Here is a 25,372-nt window from a genome sequence, read left to right as displayed (position 1 = left end):
GGATATACCAATATGAAATCTTAATGTATTTTTACCCTTAAAAAAAAATTTCCTAGTTCTGTCCACCAAAAGGAGATACAAAAATTCTTAACAAACTATTAGTAAATTAGTTCCAGTAAAGTATTAAAGGGGAAATTCTATGACTTAAATGGGGTTTATATTATTAATTAATGTTGATAGAATCATTATTTTTTGGTCACATTTAATTTTTCATTGAAAATAATCTAACTTCTTTTTTTTTTTTTTTTTTTTTTTTGAGACGGAGTCTCGCTCTGGCACCCAGGCTGGAGTGCAGTGGCCGAATCTCAGCTCACTGCAAGCTCCGCCTCCCGGGTTCACGCCATTCTCCTGCCTCAGCCTCCCGAGTAGCTGGGACTACAGGCGCCCGCCACCTCGCCCGGGTAGTTTTTTTGTACTTTTTTAGTAGAGACGGGGTTTCACCTTGTTCGCCAGGATGGTCTTGATCTCCTGACCTCGTGATCCGCCTGTCTCGGCCTCCCAAAGTGCTGGGATTACAGGCTTGAGCCACCGCGCCCGGCCGAAAATAATCTAACTTCTTTAGATGCCTTCATAACAGACTTGTCTCTTCATTTCTTCCCACTGTTTTCAAATACAAATCCACTTTCCAAAAATAAAGATTTGCCATCACTGAGGAGCTCCAAAACAATACGCTAAAGGCTTTGGACCCCACATTAAGAATTCTCTGCTTCAGAACGTTTTTGGGTTATGGTAATGTTCTGTATCTTGATTGTGGTCTTGTTTACATGAGTATATAATTTATCAGAACTCATCGAGCTATACACTTAAAGTTTTTTTTTTTTTTTAATGTCCTGCTCTAAGTTGTGTTTTAGACCTAAAGTATTCACAAATATCTGAAGAATATTCTTGACAGTAGAGAAAGTTCTGAAATCCCTTTTAGTTCTAATCCTGCCTCTGAAGTGAACCTGATACATACCATATTGAAATCCCAGTGAGGAAATCGTACCCTTGTTTATTGGACTAGCATGGCTCCATGTAGGTGCAAAAAAAGTCATTTGGAGCTTAACATTTGTGACTCATTTAAATTATTTTTGAACTTAATCAAATCTGTATTTAATTTTCTCCTACTTCATTAGACCTAGCTTAATTCCTACAGTGTTACTCTGCTCATAATACATTTTTAAATTGTCTTTAAACTCAACAACTAAGTTCACCATGTTTGTTAGAACAATTCCAGATGACTTTGCTTATTCATTCATGCTTGTTTTCAGCTTTATTCATTCTTCAAATAGCATCTACATTCATCTGAAGAAACTAAAAGTAAGCTGATTACCATAATAGTGTGGGGCTTACAGTTCAGATCTCCTCTCCTCTTATTTAAGAGTAGATATTGTGAAGCATTATTTTCTTAACTTGGTTATTTGATTCAAGGATAGACTTTAGTGCTAGATCATTAATATCCTTTTACTGGTTGTGGGAAAAAGAGAGGTGACATTTTAGCCAGGCATGTCTATTAAAAGTATTATTTTTACTCTCTGCTCTTAGTGCCAAATATTTTCTCTCACAAATTTTCAAATCTTCCTGACATCTTGCGTTTCCATTAAATGAGTTAACACCGGCCGGGCGCGGTGGCTCACGCCTGTAATCCCAGCACTTTGGGAGGCTGAGACAGGCGGATCACGAGGTCAGGTGATCCAGACCATCCTGGCTAACACGGTGAAACCCCGTCTCTACTAAAAAATACAAAAAAACTAGCCAGGCCTGTAGTCCCAGCTACTCGTGAGGCTGAGGCACGAGAACGGCCTGAACCCGGGAGGCGGAGCTTGCAGTGAGCCGAGATGGCGCCACTGCACTCCCGCCTGGGAGACAGTGGGAAACTCCCTCTCAAAAAAAAAAAAAAAAAAAAATGAGTTAACAGTAGATTATTCATAAACTTCAAACTTGGTGATCATTCATATTTTTATAACATTTGGTTTATACTCTGATGAAATGTAAAAAGAAATGTTTAGGCACTTCACAAAGATATACAATACCATACTTAAGTGAAGAAATCAGAGAGAAAAGGAAGAGGAAAGCAAGATGCAGCCATGACTAAAGTTTTGCTTGCTGTGAAGACCAACACACTTACTAGAGCTAGGCCCCAAATTTAGCCCTGAAGTTTGTAGTCCCTCAACACAAGGTTAACAGATAAAATACAGGGCACCCAATTAAATTTAAATTCCAGATAAACAAGTAATTTATAGTATAAGTATATCTTGTATTTTTGTTTGCCAAACTAAGCAGCCCTACCACAGATAAAAAAAAATGCAACTATTCTAATTACTAAATTACGTAAGCAACCTCAGCTAAAATTTAAAGGTTACCTATTTAATTTCCTGAACCTCAGAAAGTCACTCAGATCGTTTGAAGACTTAGGCCATAAAAATTGAAGTGCTTGTTATTATTTCTGCTATAAATATAACGGGCCTTATGGCCCTTTACTGTTTTATTTTAAGATTTGCATTTTTTTTCCTAATGCACTCGAGATTTTTTTTTTTTTTTTTTTTTTTTTTGGTGATAGGGCCTCGCCTGTCTCTCAGGCCGGAGTGCCGTGATGCTGGTACAACTACAGCTTACTGCAGCCTTGACCTTCTGGGCCCAAGTGATCCATTCACTTCAGCCCCTGGAATAGAAGGGACTACAGGCACGCACCACCATGTCCGGCTAATTTTTCTTTTCTTTTTTTTTTTGAAACGGAGCCTCACTCTGTTGCCCAGGCTGGAGTGAAATGGCGCAATCTTGGCTTACTGCAACCTCCCTCTCCCGCGTTCAAGTGATTCTCCTGCCTCAAGGTTTCACCATGTTGGCCAGGCTGGTCTCAAACTCCTGACCTCAAGTGATTCACCCGCCTCAGCCTCCCAAAGTGCTGGGGTTATAGGCATGAGCCACCACACCGAGCCTTAGCTAATTTTTTTATTTTTTATTTTTGTAGAAATGAGGTCTCACTATGTTGCCCAGGCTGGTCTTGAATTCCTGAGCTCAAATAATTCTCCTGCCTCAGCCTCCCAAATTGTTTGGATTGCAGGCATGAGCCACCACACTTGGCTAAGCAAAACATTCTTAATAAAATATTTAAAGTATTTTTGTGACCTATTGCATATTCTGCTAAATATTCTGACTTTTTGATGGTGTGAATATAACCCTGTCCCAAGAGAATCCATCAACTTCATTAGAGGTACTGCCTGCACTAATAGACATCACATGTAGTATAGTCTCCTGAGTAATAATATAACAAATCACGTGAAGGGTATGAAGGGTAGCAGTGACTGTTTCTTTCCTCCGCGTTGCACCCTGTCCCTTTTACTCTACGTCCTGATGAATGGAATTACAAGGCCTTGGAATAGGTGGCTGGCCTTCTCAACAAGGTAATATCCTTGTTGCCGTTTTGTCTCCATTCTGACAGTTGCCTAGCCTTAGGTAAAGACAAATTATTGGTGTTTGTAGATTCTCACTAGCATATATATTAGAGAGTTTGGTCCTCAGAGTTTTTTCACTGGTCTAATACTCTCCTCATTATATTCATTCTTGTTTACAGAACTGCTAACATTCTTATTCTTTTTTTAAACTGACCCCTTGGTTTTTCTGCCCTAGACACTGCCTATTCAGCAACTAATCTTCTGAAAGCTTTTCCTGACTTTTTATATGCCTCATATATCTGGAGTTATAGTTTGGTATAGTTAATTTCGCTTATTTTGAATATAAATTTTTATTTTGATCATTTATTTTTTAAGTCATTTTTTCTAATTTGCTTGAATCACAAATGATTATTTTTACTAAACTTTAATAGTGTCTTCTGTACCTTCCTTTGTTCTCTTTATAAGTTTTTCTTGTGGTATCATTTTAAACTTCAGTGCATTGTGGAATACAGCTTTGTCCCATAACCCTGAAGAAAAACATTGAGGCAATAAATGTGATCACAGGATTTTTTTTTTCTTCTTACCTAACTTTGAACAGGTAATGGAGAGTGAAGAGTTCATGTTGCTTCCAGCCAATCAACTCATTGATATAATATCCAGTGATGAACTAAACGTTCGCAGTGAAGAACAAGTGTTCAATGCAGTGATGGCCTGGGTCAAATACAGTATTCAGGAAAGACGTCCTCAGTTACCCCAGGTAATGATAAAAATGCTTCTCTAAGAAACTACTGGCCAGGCGCGGTGGCTTATGCCTGTAATCCCATCACTTTGGGAGGCCGAGGTGGGTGGATCACAAGGTCAAGAGATCAAGACCATCCTGGCCAACATGGTGAAACCCCGTCTCTACTAAAAATACAAAAATTAGCTGGGTGTGGTGGTGGGTGCCTGTAGTCCCAGCTACTTGGGAGCCTGAGGCAGGAGAATCGCTTGAACCCAGGAGGCGGGGATTGCAGTGAGCCGAGATTGCACCACTGCACTCCAGCCTGGCGACAGAGCGAGACTCCGTCTCAAAAAAAAAAAAAAAGAAACTACTTAGTACTAGATGAGATAATATGTATTGTCATGCAAACATAAAACAGTTATCACTCTACATTTGTCTGTAAGAAGGTCCATCTGTTTCCAAATAATCAAGGAAATAAGTATTTAGAAGCATTTTGGTTGCTTATTAATGTGGGCTTTTTGCTCCTTTGCTTTCTCCATATTTTGGATCAATTCTACTTTTGAATGATAGCACAATTCAAAACTTAAATTGTATAAAATGAACAAAAGAAAGCAAGGATGCTTCTTTTCTATAGCTTGGAAATCCTACCACAGTTTTCCTTCAATATAACTTGGAAATAGTACCACACTTTCAAGAGTAAAGAGATGATGCATCAGTCGTCACTGAGCGATCAGTAGTTCACTTTAGACCCATTCTCGTTATTGTGATTATAGTCTTTAGCAATTCAACAAGATATTCTTCTGGATTGTGAATTAATTTGAGTCCAGCTTATAATGTATTGCTGAACATTTTTAGTAGTTACGCCTTCCCGCCTTCCTTATTTATGGTATTCAGTGAGATCCCAAAACAATTGGAAGCACAGTAGGGTACCATGGGTCATGTATTCTCTTAAATATCTTATAGATGAGAGCTCATGCCTTTAATAGTGTTTATTGGTTGGGTGCAGTGGTGCAAGCCCATAATTCCAGCACTTGGGAGGATAAGGCAGGCAGATTGCTTAAGCTCAGGTGTTTGAGACCAGCCTGGGCAGCATGGTGATTCCCCGTTTCTACAAAAAAAAAAAAATACAAAAATTCACTGGGCACGGTGGCATGTACCTGTAGTTGCAGCTACTCTGGAGGCTGAGGTAGGCAGATCACTTGAGCCCAGGAGGTTGAGGCTGCAGTGATCCATGATCACGCCACTGCACTCCAGCCTGGGCAACAAAGTAAGACCTATCTCAAAATTAATTAATTAAAATAATGGTGTTTATTTTCTCATAGGTGCTGCAGCATGTTCGTTTGCCTTTGCTTAGTCCCAAGTTCCTCGTGGGCACAGTAGGCTCTGATCCCCTCATCAAAAGTGATGAAGAATGCAGGTATGAGTGACCCTGGATGGGAAAAATCTACAACTAAGCATTGCTATTTCTTCCTAATTTCTTTATTTATATTGCTTCCTAAATGTTGTATTTTGTAGAGCTGAAATCAGGGCATTAATTTAACAAGATTTTCTTCTGGGCTAGGGTCAAGAGGAGGAAAAGGAAGAAGAGAGAACTAAACTTCCAGTGTTCCATTCCATTAGTTTTTTATGTGTGGTGCTTATTGGTGTAGAAGTGGCAATAAAGAGGTAGATTTCCAAGATTCTGATGCAGGCTTGAATTTGAAGAGTCAATTTTCTGCTAATACTTTTTTTTTGCTTGAGATAATAGAAAATGTTGACTCTGTCAGTGAACATTTTTTCCTTCCATCACATATGTCTGCTTGGGGAATAGAATCAGCCTTGCTTTCTAAATTGTGGACAGAGTTAAAGATCTGCCACCTTCTAAAATAGCTGTAGAAAGATTTTCACTAGAACTAGGTGAAGCAGTTTCCAGAATTTTTTTGACAAAAGAAACTCCAACTACTTTTACAAAGTGGGGGGGAAAAGGCAACCTGTTTTACTAGGCTGTCTCTAAAGTATATACAAAATGTAATAAATTACATTCCCAATTTGACAGATTTTAAGATTTAGGTTCAAATCTGAAATCTGCAATTTTTAACCATTTTTCCCAGCATGTCCCAAATATAAAAGTGAAAGAGAAAATCCATACTCAGAACTTTTTAAACTACACTGACCTTTGGACCTCCCTTGGTGATTAAAGACATTTAGAATGATCCCTGATTTTAGAATGGTGGTAGGACGTGTAGATTCACTTGCATTTCTTCTATAAACTAAAGCCTGTTCTTTTAACAGGAGAGGCTGGAGGGGATTTTAGATGTTTCTATTTTATTTTATTATATCTTTTTTATATTAATCATTGTTTTTCCCTTTACCGTGAACTAGAGTTAAACTAGATATTTGTCTTTTATATTTAAAACACAGACAAATGGTAATTAATTCTCCCTAAATATTTGCAGTAGCAAAAAGGAAAACCATATACATTATACATGCTGAAATCTGAAGAAATAATACATAGATGCCCTCCTCCATTAAACGTAAATCAGATTGTACTGATTCTGATGCAGAAAGTAAAGGTACTTATGAAGTCACATTTAAAAGAAGACCCTTCCTGATATCCTAACTTCTTTGTGCTGCAGTTTCTTCCTCTATAAAGTGAGGATGATAATAGTGCCTATTCCATAAGGCTGTTGTGAAGATTAAATGAGTTTATATATATTAAGCACTTAAAACCAGGACTAGCGTATAGCTGTAAGTCTTGTTACTACCATTAATTTTGTGTTGGTTTGCCCAATATTATAACTCTATAGTATTATTTCTAGGAACCCTCAAATGACCTAACAAACTATTAGGAGGTCAAAGTCTTTTTTTTTTTTTTTTTTTTTTTTTTTTTTTTTTTTTTTTTGAGACGGAGTCTCACTCCGTTGCCAGGCTGGAATGCAGTGGCACAATCTCGGCTCACTGCAACCTCCGCCTCCCAAGATCAAGCTATTCTCCTGCCTCAGCCTCCCGAGTAGCTGGGACTACAGGTGTGCGCTACCATGCCTGGCTACTTTTTGTATTTTTAGTAGAGACAGGGTTTCACCATATTGGCCAGGATGGTCTTGATCTCTTGACCTCGTGATCCACCCGCCCCTCAGCCTCCGAAAGTGTTGGGATTACAGGCGTGAGCCATGGCACAGTAATTACAAGTGTAATTACTAGATTCTTCTCTTAAAGTATCTTAACAAGACAGGAAATTTGTCTCAGTAGACTTGTTGAGAGTAAACCATTCATATGTTACCAGATAGCGAATTTGTGACAGTACAGTGTTTCTTTTTAGCAATCTGATTTTTGACCCCATTTTATTACTTTAACTAATTTAGCAAATAACTCTTGCCCTGACTGATGTGCTACCTTGCTAATATCTTGCAGAATCTAATAAAATTTATTAAAAAGTAGTAACTCTGCAGTGTGGTAATCAAATTGTGATTTTTACTTTTCTATAAGTTATCGTTGGCTGTAAGCATGTTGAGCTTTAGGCTAAATTTGCAGTGAGATATGAGTCATGATGGAAATAATCAATTCACAACTCAGTTTGACTGGCATTATTGCTTTCATGTTTGTGCCAGTTTTAATATTGGCTGGCATTCATGATTTGGTTTGATTTATGCTTCCTTCCCTTTGCCAACCTGTATATTCCTAAACTACATTGGGACTTAACTAACAATGTAATTTAGATATTTGGAATAAAGGGAGAATTTTTTCTACAGAGACTTGGTAGATGAGGCTAAAAACTACCTCCTGTTGCCGCAAGAACGACCACTAATGCAAGGACCAAGGACGAGACCACGGAAACCTATCCGATGTGGGGAAGTACTCTTTGCAGGTTTGGATCTTATACTGTTAGTAAATTGAGTATTTTCCCATGTGAGAAATTATCATTTGAATAATCCTTTGGACAATTGTGATATTTACTGTCATAAGAAACAAATAATAAGTCAGCATGTAGCTTGACTCTTAATCCATGATTCAACACTGATATACTCCAAAAGAGTGCTCTATTTTTTTTCTCATTCAACACCTTTAATATCTATTTTTATATAAATCGAAAAATGTTGGCTGGGCACAGTGGCTCATGCCTATAATCCCAGCATTTTGGGAGGCCAGGTGTTTGAGACCAGCCTGGGCAATATAGGGAGGCCCCATCTTTACAAAAAAATAAGAAAAACAATTAGCTGAATGTGGTAGTACATGCCTGTAGTCCCAGCTACTTGGGAGGCTGAGACAGGAGGATGGCTTGAACCTAGGAGGTCAAGGCTGCAGTGAGCTGTGATTGTACCACTGTACTCCAGCCTGGGGAACAGAACAAGATCCTGTCTCAAAAAATAAAAAATAAAAATGTCATGCAGTAGATGTTTTGTTGAAATGAGTCACATGCGTTAATTTATATATCAATGTGCAGCTCATCTCATAATTACATGGAATTGTGAAAAACATATTAAACAATTATAATTTATTTCTCCACTCTATGCATATCCATCTATAATTTCTCCATTCTATCCATATATACATATTATGTCATAATCCTATTTGAATTGGTATCATTGCCCTCCTTTGTAAAATAGATGTAATACTAACTTATTTACAGAATTAATTAAAGATTATAACAATCCCAGGGGAATGAGTTAAAGTCATAACTTGCATTTTGGCCTACTGCTAGAGACATTTGGTGAGTCTAAGCATTAGGTCACATTGAAGTTCGTAGTGAGTGTTACATTCTATGCTTCAGGATAGGATTCTCTTGACCATTTCTATTACTTCCCCAGTTGGTGGTTGGTGCAGTGGAGATGCCATTTCCAGTGTTGAACGATATGATCCACAGACCAATGAATGGAGAATGGTGGCTTCAATGAGCAAAAGGAGATGCGGAGTTGGGGTCAGTGTTCTTGATGATCTGTTATATGCAGTAGGAGGCCATGATGGATCCTCTTATCTCAACAGTGTTGAAAGGTGAGTAAGGTCAATCTGTAATTTTCTCTCTACTATTCATATAGTTTTATTTGAGATGTTAATTAGGAATCAAATGTGACTTAATGCTTTAGTATTGCATCTGTGGCACTAGTTGGCAACCTAAACAAGTTAGTATGATACACAAATTCTTTATGATTTGGTCTCCACCTATTTCTCTAGTCTGTCTCTCATGACATACTACCCCTCCCTAAGCATGCTACTGCAGACACATCAAATTGCCTGCAGTTCCTTGGACATGCTGTCTTCCTTCATACCTCTCTCCTTACATATATGCATGCTGTTCTTTTTTCCCTGGGATACTTCTCCTATTTTAAGACTTACATTTCCTTTGGCTGGGCATGGTGGCTCACGCCTGTAATCCCAGCTACTCAGGAGGTTGAGGCAGGAGAATGGCCAGAACCCAGGAGGCAGAGCTTGCAGTGAGCTGAGATCCCGCCACTGCATTCCAGCCTGGGCAAAAGAGCGAGACTCCTTCTCAAAAAAAAAAAAAAGACTTAACATTTCCTTCAAGACACAAATGTTACTTACTACATACAACTTTCTATGACACCATATAGATGAGTTAGTTACTATTTACTTGTTTCTTTGCCTTCCATAAGTATTTTGAACATGTTTGTACATATCCATCACATTGTACTGTACGTGTTGAAATGTATTTCACTATAATATCTATCATAGTTACTGGGCACATTGGTAATCTATAGTAACTGATGTTTCCATAGCTTTTTGCTCTCAAGAAGTTGTGTTGATTAACAGTGACTCTTAATTTCCATAACACATCTATGAAACACTGCAGTTTTAAGGGTATAGATTGTGCAGCTGGGGAAAAAAATCTTAAAAAGTAGAGGGATCAGTCCCATAGAGGTAAAAAACTGCAACATAGAGAAACCTCATCTCTACAAAAAATACAAAAAAATTACCAGTTGTAGTGGTGCATGCCTGTAGTCCCAGCCACTCAGGAGACTGAGGCTTGGGGCCCGCTTGAGCTTGGGAAGTAAAGGTTGCCATGAGATGAGATTGCGCCATTGCACTCTAGTCTGGGTGACAAAGCAAGACTCCTCTCAAAAATAAAATAAAACAACACACACTTAAAAATAAATTGATGACATCACAGAAGGGAAAAATAAATTGATGGCATCGCGGAAGAGATCATGGCGGACGGGAGGCAGGACTAGATTGAAGCTCCGGCTTGACTGTAAATTTTAGCTCCAGATTGACTGCAAGAAAAAATCAGCAATATCAAGAGGACCCACAGACCCTCTGAAGAAAGCAGACTGCTCCTTCAGGACCCGAGAGAAACCCCACATACTGTGAGTGCCCCAACTGCAGAAGTGGGAAAGGGAGACCCTCCTCTTCCAAACACACACCCCTACTGGAGAAGCTGAAGGTCTGTTCACAGGAGAAATTTCCAACTTTACCCAGAGCTGAGTCAAGTTAGAGAGCCAAGCGAAATACAAGGGTAGAGGAAGCAGCAGAAAGGCCCTGGGAGTTCGCTGGGTCCAAATGGTGGCCAAGCAGGCCTAGCACCACTGGGATCCATCGGGAGGGTGGCCAGAGGAGCAGGAGATAAAACTCCCCAGGGAGAAGGAATTCTCTAGCTGACCTTTGTAACAATTTGAGCAGGGGGAGAAGCCTCCTGACCAGAACGCAAGGGAGGGTGCAAATCCTGCGTGCAGACTTCACTGGCAGGGAGAGAACTAAAACCCTTTTCTCTTGCAGCTGGGAGGTGGATAGCCTTGGGCAAGTTTTCAAGCCTGTCGCCCGTGGCCTGGAAACAGACTCAGAGTTGGGAGGCAGGTACGGTGGGAGTGAGACCCGCCCTTCAGTTTGTGTGGGAGCTGAGTGAGGCCTGTGACTACCGGCTTTCCCCCACTTTCCTGACAACCTGCATGACTCAGCAGAGGCAGTCATAATCTTCCTAGCAACACAACTCAAGTGACCTGGGAATCTCTTCCCCCATCCCCAACAGCAGTCGCAGCAAGACCTGCCCAAGAAGAGTCTGAGCTCAGACATGCCTAATCCTGCCCCCACCTGATGGTCCTTCCCTGTCCACCCTGGTAGTGGAAGACAAAGGGCATATAATCTTGGGAGTTCTAGGACCCCACCTACCACCAGTTCCTCTCCATATTACTACAGCTGATGCTTTCTGGAAAGCACCACCTCCTGGCAGGAGGCCAACCAACACAAAAATAAAGCATTAAACCACCAAAACTAAGGACCCTCACAGAGTCCACTGCACCCTCCACCAGAACAGGCACTGGTATCCACAGCTGAGAGACCCATAGACGGTTCACAGGACTCTGCAGACATCTCCTACTACCAGCCCAGAGCCGAGTAGACTCACTGGGTGGCTAGACCCAGAAAAGAGACAATAATCACTGCAATTTGGCTCATAGGAAGCCACATCCATAGGAAAAGAGGGAGAATACTATATCAGGGGAACACTTCGTGGAACAAAAGAATCTGAACAACAGCCTTCATCCCTAGACCTTCCCTCTGACAGAGCCTACCCAAATGAGAAGGCACCAGAAAACCAACCCTGGTAACATGACAAAACAAGGCTCTTCAACACCCCCAAAAAATCATACTAATTCACCAGCAATGGATCCAAATCAAGAAGATTCCCTGATTTACCTGAAAAAGAATTCAGGAGGTCAGTTATTAAGCTAATCAGGGAGGGACCAGAGAAAGGTGAAGCCCAATGCAAGGAAATCCAAAAATGATACAAGAAGTGAAGGGAGAAACACTCAAGGAAATAGATAGCTTAATGAGAAAACAAAAATTCAGGAAACTTTGGACACACTTTTAGAAATGCAAAATGCTCTGGAAAGTCTCAGTAATAGAATTGAACAAGTAGAAGAAATTCAGAGCTCAAAGACAAGGTCTTTGAATTAACCCAATCCTACGAAGACAAAGAAAAAAGAATAAGAAAATATGAACAAGCCTCCAAAAAGTCTGGAATTATGTTAACCAAAATAAGAATAACCAGTATACCCAAGGAAGAAGAGAATTCTAAAAGCCTGGAAAACATACTCGGGAGAGTAATCAAGGAAAATTTCCCCAGCCTTGTGAGAGACCTAAACATCCAAATATAGGAAGCACAAAGAACACCTGTGAAATTCATCACAAAAAGATCTTTCCTTAGGCACGTTGTCATCAGGTTATCCAAACTCAAGATGAAGGAAAGAATCAAGAGCTGTGAGACAGAAACACTGGGTAACTTATGAAGGAAAACCTATCATTAACAGCAGATTTCTCAGCAGAAACCCTGCAAGCTAGAAGGGATTGGGGACCTATCTTCATCCTCCTCAGACAAAACAATTATCAGCCAAGAATTTTGTATCCAGTAAAACTAAGCCTTATATATGAAGGAAAGATAAGCCATTTTCAGACAGACAAATGCTAAGATAATTTGTCATTACCAAATCACCACTACAAGAACTTCTAAAAGGAGCTCTAAATCTTGAAACAAATCCTAGAAACACATCAAAACAGAACCTCTTTAAAGCATAAATCACAAAGAACCTATAATGCAAAAATACAAGTTAAAAAGCAAAAACAAAAAACAAAACCAAAGTACACAGGCAACAGAGAACACAATGAAAGTAACGGTACCTCACATTTAAATCCTAACATTGAATGTAAATGACCTAAATGCTCCACTTAAAAGGTACAGAACCGCAGAATGGATAAGAACTCACCAACCAACTATCTGCTGCCTTCAGGAGACTCACCTAACACATAAGAACGCACATAAACTTAAAGCAGTGGAAAAAGGCATTTCATTCAAATAGACACCAAAAGCGAGCAGGGGTAGCTGTTCTTATATCAGACAAAACAAACTTTAAAGCAACAGTGGTTAAAAGAGACAAAGAGGGACAGTATATAATGGTAAAAAGCCTTGTCCAACAGGAAAATATCATAGTCCTAAACATATATGCACCTAACGAGCTCCTAAACTTATAAAACAATTACTAATAGACCCAAGAAATGAGATAGACAGCAACACAACAATAGTGGGAGACTTCAGTACTCCACTGACAGCACTAGACAGGTCATCAAGACAGAAATTCAACAAAGAAACAATGAATTTAAACTATACCTTGGAAAAAATGGATTTAACAGATATATACAGAACATTTCATCCAAAAACCACAGGATACACATTCTATTCAACAGCTCATGGAACTTTCTCCAAGATAGACCATAAGACAAGCCATAAAATGAACCTCAATAAACTTAAGAAAATTGAAATTATATCAAGCACTCAGACCACAGTGGAATAAAACTGGAAGTCAACTCCAAAAGGAACCTTCAAAACCATGCAAATACATGGAAATTAAATAACCTGCTCCTGAATGAGCATTGGGTCAAAAATGAAATCAAGATGGAAATTTTAAAATTCTTCGAACTTAATGACAATAATGACACAACCTATCAAAACCTCTGGGATACACAACAAAGGCAGTGCTAAGAGGAAAGTTCATAGCCCTAAATGCCTACATCATCAAGAAGTCTGAAAGAGCAAAGACAATCTAAGCTCACACCTCAAGGAACTAGGGAAACAAGAACAAACCAAACCCAAAGGAAATAACCAAGATCAGAGCAGAGCTACATGAAATTGAAACAACAACAACAACAAAAAAATACAAAAGATAAATGAAGCAAAAAGCTAGTTACTTGAAAAGATAAATAAAATTGATAGACCATTGGCAAGATTAACCAAGAAAAGAAGAGAAAATCCAAATAACCTCACTAGAAAACAAAACAGGAGCTATTACAACTGACACGACTGAAATACCAAAGATCATTCAAGGCGACTATAAACAAGTTTACACATATAAACTAGAAAACCTAGAAGAGATGAATAAATTCTTGGAAAAATGCAACCCTCCTATCTTAGGAAGAATTAGATACCCTGAACACACCAATAACAAGCAGCAAGATTGAAGTAGTAATTTAAAAATTACAACAAAAAAAAAGTCCAGGACCAGATGGATTCACAGCAGAATTCTACCAGACATTCAAAGAAGAATTGGTACCAATCCTTTTGACACTATTCCACAAGATAGAGAAAGAAGGAACCCTCCCTAATAATTCATAATTCATTCTGTGAAGCTAGCATCACCCTAATACCAAAACCAGGAAAGGACATAACCAAAAAAGAAAACTAAAGACTGATATCATTGATGAGCATAGATGCTAAAATCCTTAACAAAATACTAGCTAACCGAATCCAACATCATATCAAAAAGATAATCCACCTTGATCAAGTGTGTTTCATGCCAGGGATGCAGGGATGGTTTAACATACGCAAGTCATTAAATGTGATACACCACATAAACAGAATTAAAAACAAAAATCACATGATCATGTCAATAGATGCAAAAAAAGCATTTGACAAAACTCAGCGTCCCTTTATGATTAAAACTCTCAACAAAATTGGCATACGAGGGACATACTTTAATGCAATAAAAGCCATCTATAACAAACCCACAGACAACATACTGAATGGGGAAAAGTTGAAAGCATTTCCTGTGAGCATGGGGAAAAGACAAGGATGCCCACTTTCACCACTCCTCTTCAACATAGTACTGGAAGTCCTGGCCAGAGCAATCAGACAAGAGAAAGAAATAAAGGGCATCCAGATCACTAAAGAGGAAGTCTCATTGTCACTGTTTGCTGATGATATGATCGTTTACCATGAAAATCCTAAGGACTCCTCTAGAAAGCACCTATAACTGATAAAATAATTCAGCGAAGTTTCCAGATATAAGATTAATGTACAAAAATCAGTAGCTCTTCTATACACCAACAGCACCCAAGCGGAGAATGAAATCAAGAACTTAACATTTTTTACAATAGCTGCAAAAAAATAAAATAATCAAGAATATACCTAACAAAGGAGTTGAAAGACCTCTACAAGAAAAACTACAAAACAGTGCAGAAAGAAATCATAGATGCCACAAACAAATGGAAACACATCCCATGCTCATGGATGGGTAGAATCAATATTGTGAAAATATTGCCAAAGCAGTCTACAAATTCAATACAATCACCATCAGAATACCACCATCATTCTTCACAGAATTAAAAAAAAAAAACAATTATAAAGATCATATGGAACCAAAAAAGAGCCTGCATAGCCAAAGCAATACTAAGCAAAAAGAACAAATCTGGAGGCATCACACTACCTAATTTCAAACTATACTATAGAGTCATAGTCGCCAAAACAGTGTGGTACTGGTATAAAAATAGGTATATAGACCAATGCAACAGAATAGAGAACCCAGAAATAAACCCAAATACTTAGAGCCAACTGATCTTCGACAAAGCAAAGAAAAACATAAAGAGGGGCAAGAACACTCTTTTCAACAAATGGTGCTGGGATAATTAGCTAGCCACATGTAAGGAAACGAAACTGGATCCTCATCTCTCATATTATACAAAAATCAACTCAAGATGGATTAAGGACTTAAACCCTAAGACCTGAAACTGTAAAAATTCTAGAAGATAACACTGGAAAAACCCTTCTTGATATTGGCTTAGGCAAGGATTTCATGACCAGGAACCCAAAAGCAAATGCAATAAAAACAAAAGATAAATAGCTGGGACCTAATTAAACTGAAGAACTGTTGCATGGCAAAAGGAACAGTCAGCAGAGTAAACAGACAACCCGCAGAGTGTGAAAAAATCTTCGCAATCTATACATCTGAAAAACAACTAATATCCAGAATCTACAACGAACTTAAGTCAGTGAGAAAAAAAATCCTAGGACATGAATAAACAGTTCTCAAAAGAAAATATACAAATTGCCAACAAACATGAAAAAATGCTCAACATCACAATGATCAGGGAAATGCAAATGAGAACCACAATGTGATACCACCTTACTCCTGCAAGGATGGCCATAATAAAAAAATCAAAAACCAGTAGATGTTGGCGTGGATGCTGTGAACAGGGAACACTTCTACACTGCTGGTGGCAACGTAAACTAGTACAGCCACTATGGAAAACAGTGCAGAGATTCCTTAAAGAACTAAAAGTAGAACTACCATTTGATCCAGTAATCCCACTACTGGGTATCTACCCAGAGGAAAAGAAGTCATTAATCAAAAAAGATACTTGTACACGCACGTTTCTAGCAGCCCAGTTCACAATTGCAAAATTGTGGAAGCAAACCAAATGCCCATCAATCAATGAGTGGATAAAGAAACTGTGGTGTATATAGACGATGGAATACTATGCAGCCATAAAAAGGAATGAATTAACAGCATTTGCAGTGACCTGGATGAGATTAGAGACTATTTTTCTAAGCAACACAACTCAGAATGGAAAACCAAACATCGTTATGTTCTCACTGATATGTGGGAGCTAAGCTATGAGGACTCAAAGGCATAAGAATGATACAATGTACTTTGGGGACTTGGGGGGAAGAGTGGGAGGGGGTCGAGGGATAAAAGATTACAAATATAGTGCCATGTATACTGATGCATGCACTAAAATCCCATAAATCACCACTGAAGAACTTACTCATGTAACTAAATACCACGTGTACCCCAATACCCCAATAACTTATGGGAAAAAAAAAAACACATCCCAGTTAAAAAAAAAATTGATGGGTTAAAGAAATAAGAGTAGAAATAGCTAGATGTTTATACTTTAACAATTTAGCCTATGTATATCAAAATGGATAGAATGCAACTAAGGTGGTACCCAGAGGCAAATTTACATGAATTTTAGCTTAGATACATTAATGTAACTTACATGCATTTGGAAATAAGAAAGATACAAAATAAATGAATCATGTTTTTAAATCATCACTAAAAAAGCAATAAAACCCAACAAACAAAACAAAAGAAATCAATGAAATTGAAAAAAGATATAACTACAAAAATAGCAATTTGATAGTATTTTTAAAAATTAAGCATACTCAGCCGGGCACGGTGGCTTACACTTGTAATCCCAGCTCTTTGGGAGGCCAAGGTGGGTGGATCACGAGGTCAGGAGATCAAGACAATCCTGGCTAACACGGTGAAACCCCATCTCTACTAAAAATACAAAAAAATGAGCCGGGTATTGTGGCAGGCGCCTATAGTCCCAGCTACTCAGGAGGCTGAGGCAGGAGAATAGCGTGAACCCAGGAGGCGGAGCGTGCAGTGAGCCAAGATTGCGCCACTGTACCCCAGCCTGTGCAACAGAGCCAGACTCCATCACACACACACACACACACAAAAAAAAATTAAGCATACTATTTGCTACAGTAATTCTGCCTATCACCCATTCACACAAAGAGAAATGTACAAGGATGAACATTGTTTTTAATTGCAAAATATCAGAAACAGCCTAAGGGGTATATATCAGTAGGAATATAATTAAATAATGTATAACACATATAATAGTACAATAATTAAAAAGAAAAATCTGGAGCTATATTAGCATAAATAGATTTCAAAAAATGTTGAGGGAAAAAGCAGTGCCTACTGTGTGGTATTATTTATGTGAAGAAAACATGCTTGCATATAAAGAAATACATATATATATATGTGGATACATATATACCTATATATATTTTACTGAAAAGTCTTGAAGGATATATGCCAAATCAAAATGGGAAGAGACCAGAATTCAGGTGGAACTCAAGGAGGGATTTAGCTTTATCAATAATATTCTGATTTTTTAAAAGAAAATATATTCATACATAAATTTCCAAAAATAAAAACACAAACCAGATTTTCAAATGTTTTAGTTGTTATTAATCAGCCCATACTTAGGGGAAAGAATATATATCATATAAATCCATGGATTTAGAATATGTAAACATAGCCAAGCATCCTTTGTGTAATACAAACTCTCCTCTTGGTATGTTCTTTTCAGGTATGACCCCAAAACAAACCAGTGGAGCAGTGATGTGGCCCCTACAAGCACCTGCAGGACAAGTGTTGGTGTAGCAGTACTTGGAGGCTTTCTCTATGCTGTGGGTGGCCAGGATGGCGTGTCTTGCCTCAACATTGTTGAGAGGTGATTTTTTTTTAAGTCATTTTCTGTATTTTTATTTTAAAGAACATAGAGCTCTTTAAAAGAAACAAGTACAGGCCGGGCATGGTGGCTCACACCTGTAATCCTAGCACTTTGGAAGGCCAAAGCAGGTGGATTGCTTGAGCTCAGGAGTTCAAGACCAGCCTAGGCAACATGGTGAGATTAAAAAAAAAACACACAAAAAAATTAGCCGGGCATGGCGGTGCATGCCTGTAGTCCCAGCTACTTGTGGGGCTGAGGCGAGAGGATCACTTGAGCCCAGGAAGTTGAGGCTGCAGTGAGCTGAGATCACGCCACTGCACTCCAGCCTGGGTACAAAATGAGACCCTATATCAAGGAAAAAAAAAAAGAAAAGAAACAAGTGCAGCTGAATTTAGGACATTGGAGGATCCACTATTCAGTGGCTTTCCCATAGGCTTTCAGGAAAAAGTCTTCAGTTGATCTTAAAGTCTAGGAAAATGAAAGATCTAAAAAAAGTTTTTTTTTAATTAACAAAAATTGTATATATTCATAGTGTACAGCATGATGTTTTGAAATATGTATAGCTGGTGGAATGGCTAAATCAAGCTAATTAACATATTTATTACCTCACATACTTATGATTTATATGTGGTGAGAACACTTAAAATCTACTCTCAAGTGTATAATACATTGTTATTAACTATAGTTACTATGTTGTACATTAGAGTCCTTGAATTTATTCCTTCTCTCTAACTGAAATTTTGTATTCATTTACCAAGATTTCCTCACTGCCCCTCACCTTGCTGGCCCCTGGTAACCACCATTCTACTCTCTACTTCCATGAGTTCAACTTTTTTAGATTCCTTATATAAGTGAGATCATGCAATATTTGTCTATGTTTAGCTTGTTTCACTTAATGTCCTCCAGGTTTATCCATGCCATCACAAATGCCAGGATTTCCTTTTTTTTTAAGACTGAATAGTATTCCATTCATATATGCCATATTTTCTGTATCCATTCGTCTGTTGAAGTACATTTAGCTTAACTTCATATCTTGTCTATTGTAAATAATGCTGCAATGAATATGAAAGTACAGGTATCTCTTCAACATACTTATTTCCATTGAATATATACTTAGTAGTGGGATTACTGGATCATATGATAGTTGTATCTTTAATTTTTCAAGGAACCTCTATATTGTTTTCTGTAATGGCTATACTAGTTTACATTCTCATCAATAGAGTGCAAGGGTTTCCTTTTCTCCATATTCTTGCCAATATTTATCTTTCTTTTTTTATATAGTAGCCATTCTAACAGGTGTGACATGATATTTCTTTGTGATTTTAATTTGCATTTCCCTGATGATCAGTGATATTGAGCATTTTCTCATATACTTAGCCATTTGTATGTGTTCTTTTGAAAAATATCTGTTCAGGTCCTTTGTCCATTTTTAAATCAGATTATTTGTTTTCTTGCTGTTGAGTTGTTTAAGTTCCTTATATATTTTCAGTATTAAACCTTTTATGAGATGTATGGTTTGCAAATATGTTCTCCCACTCTGTAGATTGTCTCTTCACTCTGTTGATTGTTTCCTTTGCCATGCAGAAGCCTTTTAGTTTGACATAAGCTTACTTTTTTTGCTTTTGTTGCCTATGCTTTGGGGCACATAACCTGAGTTTTTCGACTGTCATGTTGATTGTACCTAACATTGAAATGTGAGAAATGTATTTCAGAGTACGCTCTATATATATCAAGCATACCACTTGTGAAATCTGTTCTGATTTTTTTCCCGAATCTACCTGGAGTGTACTTAATGCATGACTCTACTCAGACTTCCCTCAGAGAAATGATTAAGTAATAATACTTTGTATAGGACATCTGATAAAAAGCTTAAAGTATTTTGTATGTAGACTTTCATTAATCATTGAAGTATGCTTAGGGAAATCTAGATGGGTTGCCATAGTCACTTTATACTAGTGTACAAATAGTTAATTTTGGTGGAACAGATTTTGTTCTTAATTTCTCCTGTCAGCTTTTCGTCATTAGATTTTAGAGTCTCATGTGGTATGATTACTGATAAGAACATATATTTCATCCTTACTTCTTAAAAATAAATGAGTCATGACTCTAAAATTTTTGAGGTAGCATTTATTAGTTTACCATGTATATGTTGAAAAGTTTAACTGTTTTCAGTACAGATAAAATAGAAGGTAACTCTTGAAAGCTATGCCAGTTCCCTTTTATCTCTCTGTCAAGATTTTTTCACTTTCAAAACTCAGTACAGGAGGTTAGCAGCAGTGATGGCATAGTTTTTTATTATCTCCAAATGCCCACGTAAAAACAGATAGAGTAATAGATCGCAAAGCTAAAAACCTATGTACTAGTTCTGGAGATTGGAGTTACACAACAATGTGAATATACTTAACACTACTAAACAGTTAAAACATGGTTAAGATGGTAAATTTTATGTTATATTATGTGTATTTTACCACAATTTAAAAATCAGAACCTGTGAACAAAATTAAAGACAAAACTAAAGGAAAGGATATCCTCACAAACTCCAAAACACAAACGGGCAAAGACAAACTACCATTAGCCACAAGACCTGCATGGTATTAGTATCTTCAGGAGAAATCAGAAAGAAGCAACTGGATGTCTGACAGATCTAAGAACAAAAGAACCTCAAACTAGCTAATACATAGTCACTAGAAATCACAAGGGGAAAATTTATCAGCAACTGAAACTAGGACCAGTTTTGTCCACTGCCAGAGAGTGTAAGTGTAAGACCTCAATAAGACCTGAAGGATTTATAAGAGGGTTTCTCAACCTCAGCACTACTGGCGTTTTGGGTCAGACAATTCTTTGTTGTGGGGGACTGTCCTGTGCATTGTAGGATGTTTAACAGCATCCATAGCCTCTACCAACTAAGTGCCAGAAGCACATGCCTGGTTGTGATAACCAAAAATGTCTCCAAACATTGCCAGATGTTACCTAGGGGATGAGAAAGGGGGGATGAAGGGGAAAAGAATAACACCTGGTTGGGAACCAGCTGGGTTAGAACCATCTAGTCCCTGGGAACTCTCAAAACTGACCAGCCAGGATTACCTTCCAGGTCAGGACTCTACACTGAGGAGAAACTTCTGGGAGTAGAATCAAAATTAAGCAGGATGAGGGCAACAGATGCCCTTGTTTTCCTTGAAAAGAGAAAGCCAAGACAAAAGTAAGGCAGTGAATAGTCAGTAAATCACTGGACTAGGCGCTGTGGCTCACACCTATAATCCCAACACTTTGGGAGGCCTAGGTGGGAGGGTTACTTGAGTCCAGGATTTCAAAACTAGCCTGGGCAACATAATGAGACCTTGTCTCTCCAAAAAGTAAAAAAATTAGCCATGTGTAGTGGCACACTACTGTGGTCCCAGTTACTCAGGAGGCTGAGGTGAGAGGATTGCTGGGAGGTCAAGGCTGCGGTGAGCCATGATCGCTCCACTGCACTCCAGCCAGGGTAATAGAGTGAGACCCTGTCTCAAAAAAAAAAAAGAAAAAAAATTTAAGGATACCCAATTCTTTTTGATGTGATTATTTCACACTGCATGCATGTATCAAAACATCTCATATACCCCATAAATATATACACAAAAATTAAAAATAAAAAAATTTAAGTAATAATCTCTGAAGGCAAGGCACTATATTTTTTAATACTACATTAAAAAAAGAAGGAGCTCCACAAAGTTAGAAAAACTAGCACAAACCAAACCCTCACTCCTATTTCTAAAAGTTCAGGAAAACTCACTTCATGTAAAAATGAAATAGCAAAGTATTGAGATTAGATTCCATACAAAGTGAATATAAGGAGAGAGAATAAGCAGCAGAATAACATCTCTACAGACAATAAAAGCACACTAGAAAGACACACCTACACATCAAAACCTTAACTGTTTCAAAATGTGATAAAAGACATTAAGGAAATGATACAAGATATGAAACTACATAAATCAGAAGTAGAAAAATTCAGAAGTGAAGTGACAGAACTCAGAAAAGTATTAGAAATGAAAGGAAAAATCATTTCAGAATGAAGGTTAAAGGAGAGTAAGCAAAACAGATAATGCCATAAGACAAATAGAAGTCGAAAAGAGGAAATATTTTAAGGTCAAAAAGAAATCAAGGGCGGGCACAGTGGCTTATGCCTGTAATCCCAGCACTTCGGGAGGCTGAAGGGGGGCGGAGCACCTGAGGTCAGGAGTTCAAGACCAGCCTAACATGGTGAATCCCATCTCTACTAAAAATACAGAATTAGCCAGATGTGGTGGCAGGCACCTGTAATCCCAGCTGCTTGAGAGGCTTGAACCTAGGAGGTGGAGGTTGCAGTGAGCCGAGATCGCGCCATTGAGCTCCACCCTGGTCATCAAGAGCAAAATTCTCTCTCAAAAAATAAATAAATAAATAGAAAAAAATCAAGAGAGCATTTGAGAGATAGCAACAAATATTGAAAATAGGTAAAAATCTATTATACAGATCACAGCAGTCCTTAAAGAAGAAAACCAAAGCGACGAAACAGAATGAATACTAAGAACTGTAATTCAAAATTACTTTCCTATAATTAAAAAAAAATTGAAACTTTTTTGAAAGAATACACTATATCCTTCAAATATTGACCCAGAACACCAAGACATATGCAATAACATGACTGTACCTTAAAGAAAAAATTATTTAGGTATCTACAAAAAAGTACATGTTACTTATAAGGAAAAGAAACTTAGATTATCATCTGGCTTTTTAAAAGTAGTACTTCATGCCAGAAGAAAATAGAATGGCATGTTTTAGATATTCAAGAAAAATGTGAGCCAAGGATTTTATACCTTGAGAAACCGACTTTGAAGTACAAAGGGCACAGACAACTGTTATCAACATGTAAGAGATTAGGGAATCTTGTTCTCTTGAGCCCTGTAGGAGAACAAACTTCGGACAAAATTACTAGAAAGACATTGACAGAAAGGCTGGACCGCATGGTTCACACCTGTAATCCCAGCACTTTGGTAAGCCAAGGTGGGAGGATCGCTTGAGACTAGGAGTTCAAGGCTGCAGTGAGCTATGATCATATCATTGCACTTTAGCCTGAGTGACAGAGCAAGACCATGCCTCAAATAAATAAATACAGTTAATTGTAGAACTATCACTAAATGAAGATTAAAAGGGAGGGCTGGGTGCTTGGATTATAGGCTCTGACCTATAATTCCAGCACTTTGGGAGCCCAAGGTAGAAGTATCACTTGAGGCCAGGAGTTTGAGACCAACCTAGGCAACATAGTAAGACTCTATATCTTAAAAATGTATATATGTATATTTTTTAATTAGCCATTCATGGTGGTGTGCGCACTTGTAGTCTCAGCTACTCAGAAGGCTAAGACAGGAGATTGCTTGAGCCCAGGAGTTCAAGATTATAGTGAGCTGTGATTGCACCACTGTACCCCAGCCTGGGTGACAGACTGACCCTGTCTCTAAAAATAAAAATAAAAGGGAGAGAGTGTAGCATGCTCCAGCTATGTACTCAATCCATGTAAATGTAGTACAAAGAAGAGGTATGCAAAAAGGAATTTTAATTGTTCTAAGGGATATTAGTGATAATATTGCTATTCTGCTATGTGTATAAATGTAGAATAAAGGAAATGAGTGTGGATTATTCTAATTCTGTTCTCTCCTTTGTCCTTGAAAACCAGAGTGTGGAGGTAGAAAAAGATAAGGTTGTAAAATAGAAGTTAAATAAAGTATCTTGTAGTCCTGAGTATGAATATGAACTAAATTCTTCTTTTGAAAAAATTTCTATATATTCTAGCTTGTCAACTGAGAAAGCCTAGAAATAAAGTGTCAGTGAACATCTCTGCTCCCAGATTGTATCTTGAAATTTTATTTCCCACTTAAACCAGAGCTTATTGGAAAAATGTCTGATTCTAGGTTTAGAACAGGAAATGTGCAGATGAGTCTGTACCCTCTCGTCATACCAAATAGCAAGCAAGTTGTCAGAGACTGCTAAGAGTCAAAAAGACTCAGCCAACTTGAAGATGTTCCCACTGACCAAAGATAAGATAATTTCAGCTTTAAAAGGGATAAGTGCAATAGACTGAAATCCAATAAATACACTTAAATCTATGAGTTCTTAATGTTAAATTTTTTAAGACTAATTGGTTGCCTTTGGAAGATCATAGGGAACAAATTTATTATCTCAAAACATGTAAATAAAGTGAAAGAAGAGTGCATATATCCTGCCTTTCTTATATGAACTGTATTATTGTATCAATTGAGTAACCAAATAGTAGATAAAAGGATTGTTTCTTTATAAAATTATCCCAATAAAATAAAATAAGTGATAGAATATTATCATTTTGAAACACTCAGTAAATTAGTGTATCCAGACATTGATAAACAGCTGCTAACATACCACCTTCTGTAGTCTTGTTTAAGGAACCAAACATGGTCTGATCAAAGTTCTAGATCCAACTAGCAATTTGCCCGACATAAAAAGGACAGAGCAACAGATTGAACTGCACTATGAATGTACAGTCAACCAAATCCATATTATGGGGAAAACTGTCATACACTCTAGGTTCTAAAACAGATGAATTGCAGGGAGGAAAAGGAATGGAGGGAAAACCTGTAGACAATAAGAGACTCTTTAACTTTTTTAGAGACAAGGTCTCACTCTGTCGCCCAGGCTGGAGTGCAGTGGTGCGATAATAGCTCACAACTGTCTCAAGCAATCCCTGCCTCAGCCTCCCAAGCAACTGGGACTGCAGGTGAACACCACCATGACTGGCTAATTTTTTTTTCCAATTTTTTTATAGAGATAAGGTCTCTCTGTGTTGACCAGGCAGGTCTTGAACTCGAACTCGTGGCCTCAAGCAGTCCTCCAGCCTTAGCCTTCCAAAGTGCTGGGATTACAGGTATGAGCCACCACACTCAGCCTTTTTTAAATTTTATTTTTATTTATTTATTTATTTATTTATTTATTTAAGTCTCAGCCAGGCACAGTGACTCACCTGTAATCCCAGTGCTTTGGGGGGCTGAAGTGAGAGGATTGCTTGAGGCCAGGAGTTTGAGACTAGCCTGGTCAACACAGCAAGACCCCTATTTTTAAATAAATATTAATGAAAATTTTTGTAAATGTAATGTTAAGTAAGACTGAAGTGTCTAGGGATGACACTTGAGTGATAAAACGATAATCACAAGGAAGTGATTAACTGTTAAAAGTCAGGATAATGGTTATTTGTGGAGAGGAGAAGATAAGAAACTGGAAA

General features: G+C 38.0%; 1 protein-coding gene across 3 annotated transcripts in view; it reads left to right on the top strand.

Moving 5' to 3' along the window:
* The window catches only part of KLHL20 (kelch like family member 20), a 64,597-nt gene that overhangs the window by 26,808 nt on the left and 12,417 nt on the right, over window positions 1-25,372 (top strand). For 2 of the 3 annotated variants that reach the window (XM_007989455.3, XM_073011786.1), the window contains exons 4-8: window positions 3,973-4,131; window positions 5,418-5,512; window positions 7,824-7,939; window positions 8,880-9,063; window positions 17,962-18,105. In XM_007989455.3, the coding sequence (XP_007987646.1) occupies window positions 3,973-4,131; window positions 5,418-5,512; window positions 7,824-7,939; window positions 8,880-9,063; window positions 17,962-18,105 (698 nt within the window). The remainder of the gene's footprint in view (window positions 1-3,972; window positions 4,132-5,417; window positions 5,513-7,823; window positions 7,940-8,879; window positions 9,064-17,961; window positions 18,106-25,372) is intronic. The other variant, XM_037985940.2, reaches the window with a different exon arrangement.

This window comes from Chlorocebus sabaeus, chromosome 25 (assembly GCF_047675955.1).
Source record: "Chlorocebus sabaeus isolate Y175 chromosome 25, mChlSab1.0.hap1, whole genome shotgun sequence".
NCBI lineage: Eukaryota > Metazoa > Chordata > Mammalia > Primates > Cercopithecidae > Chlorocebus > Chlorocebus sabaeus.
The sequence above is the reverse complement of the archived record's forward strand: the minus strand, read 5'-3'. Positions and strand labels throughout refer to the sequence as shown.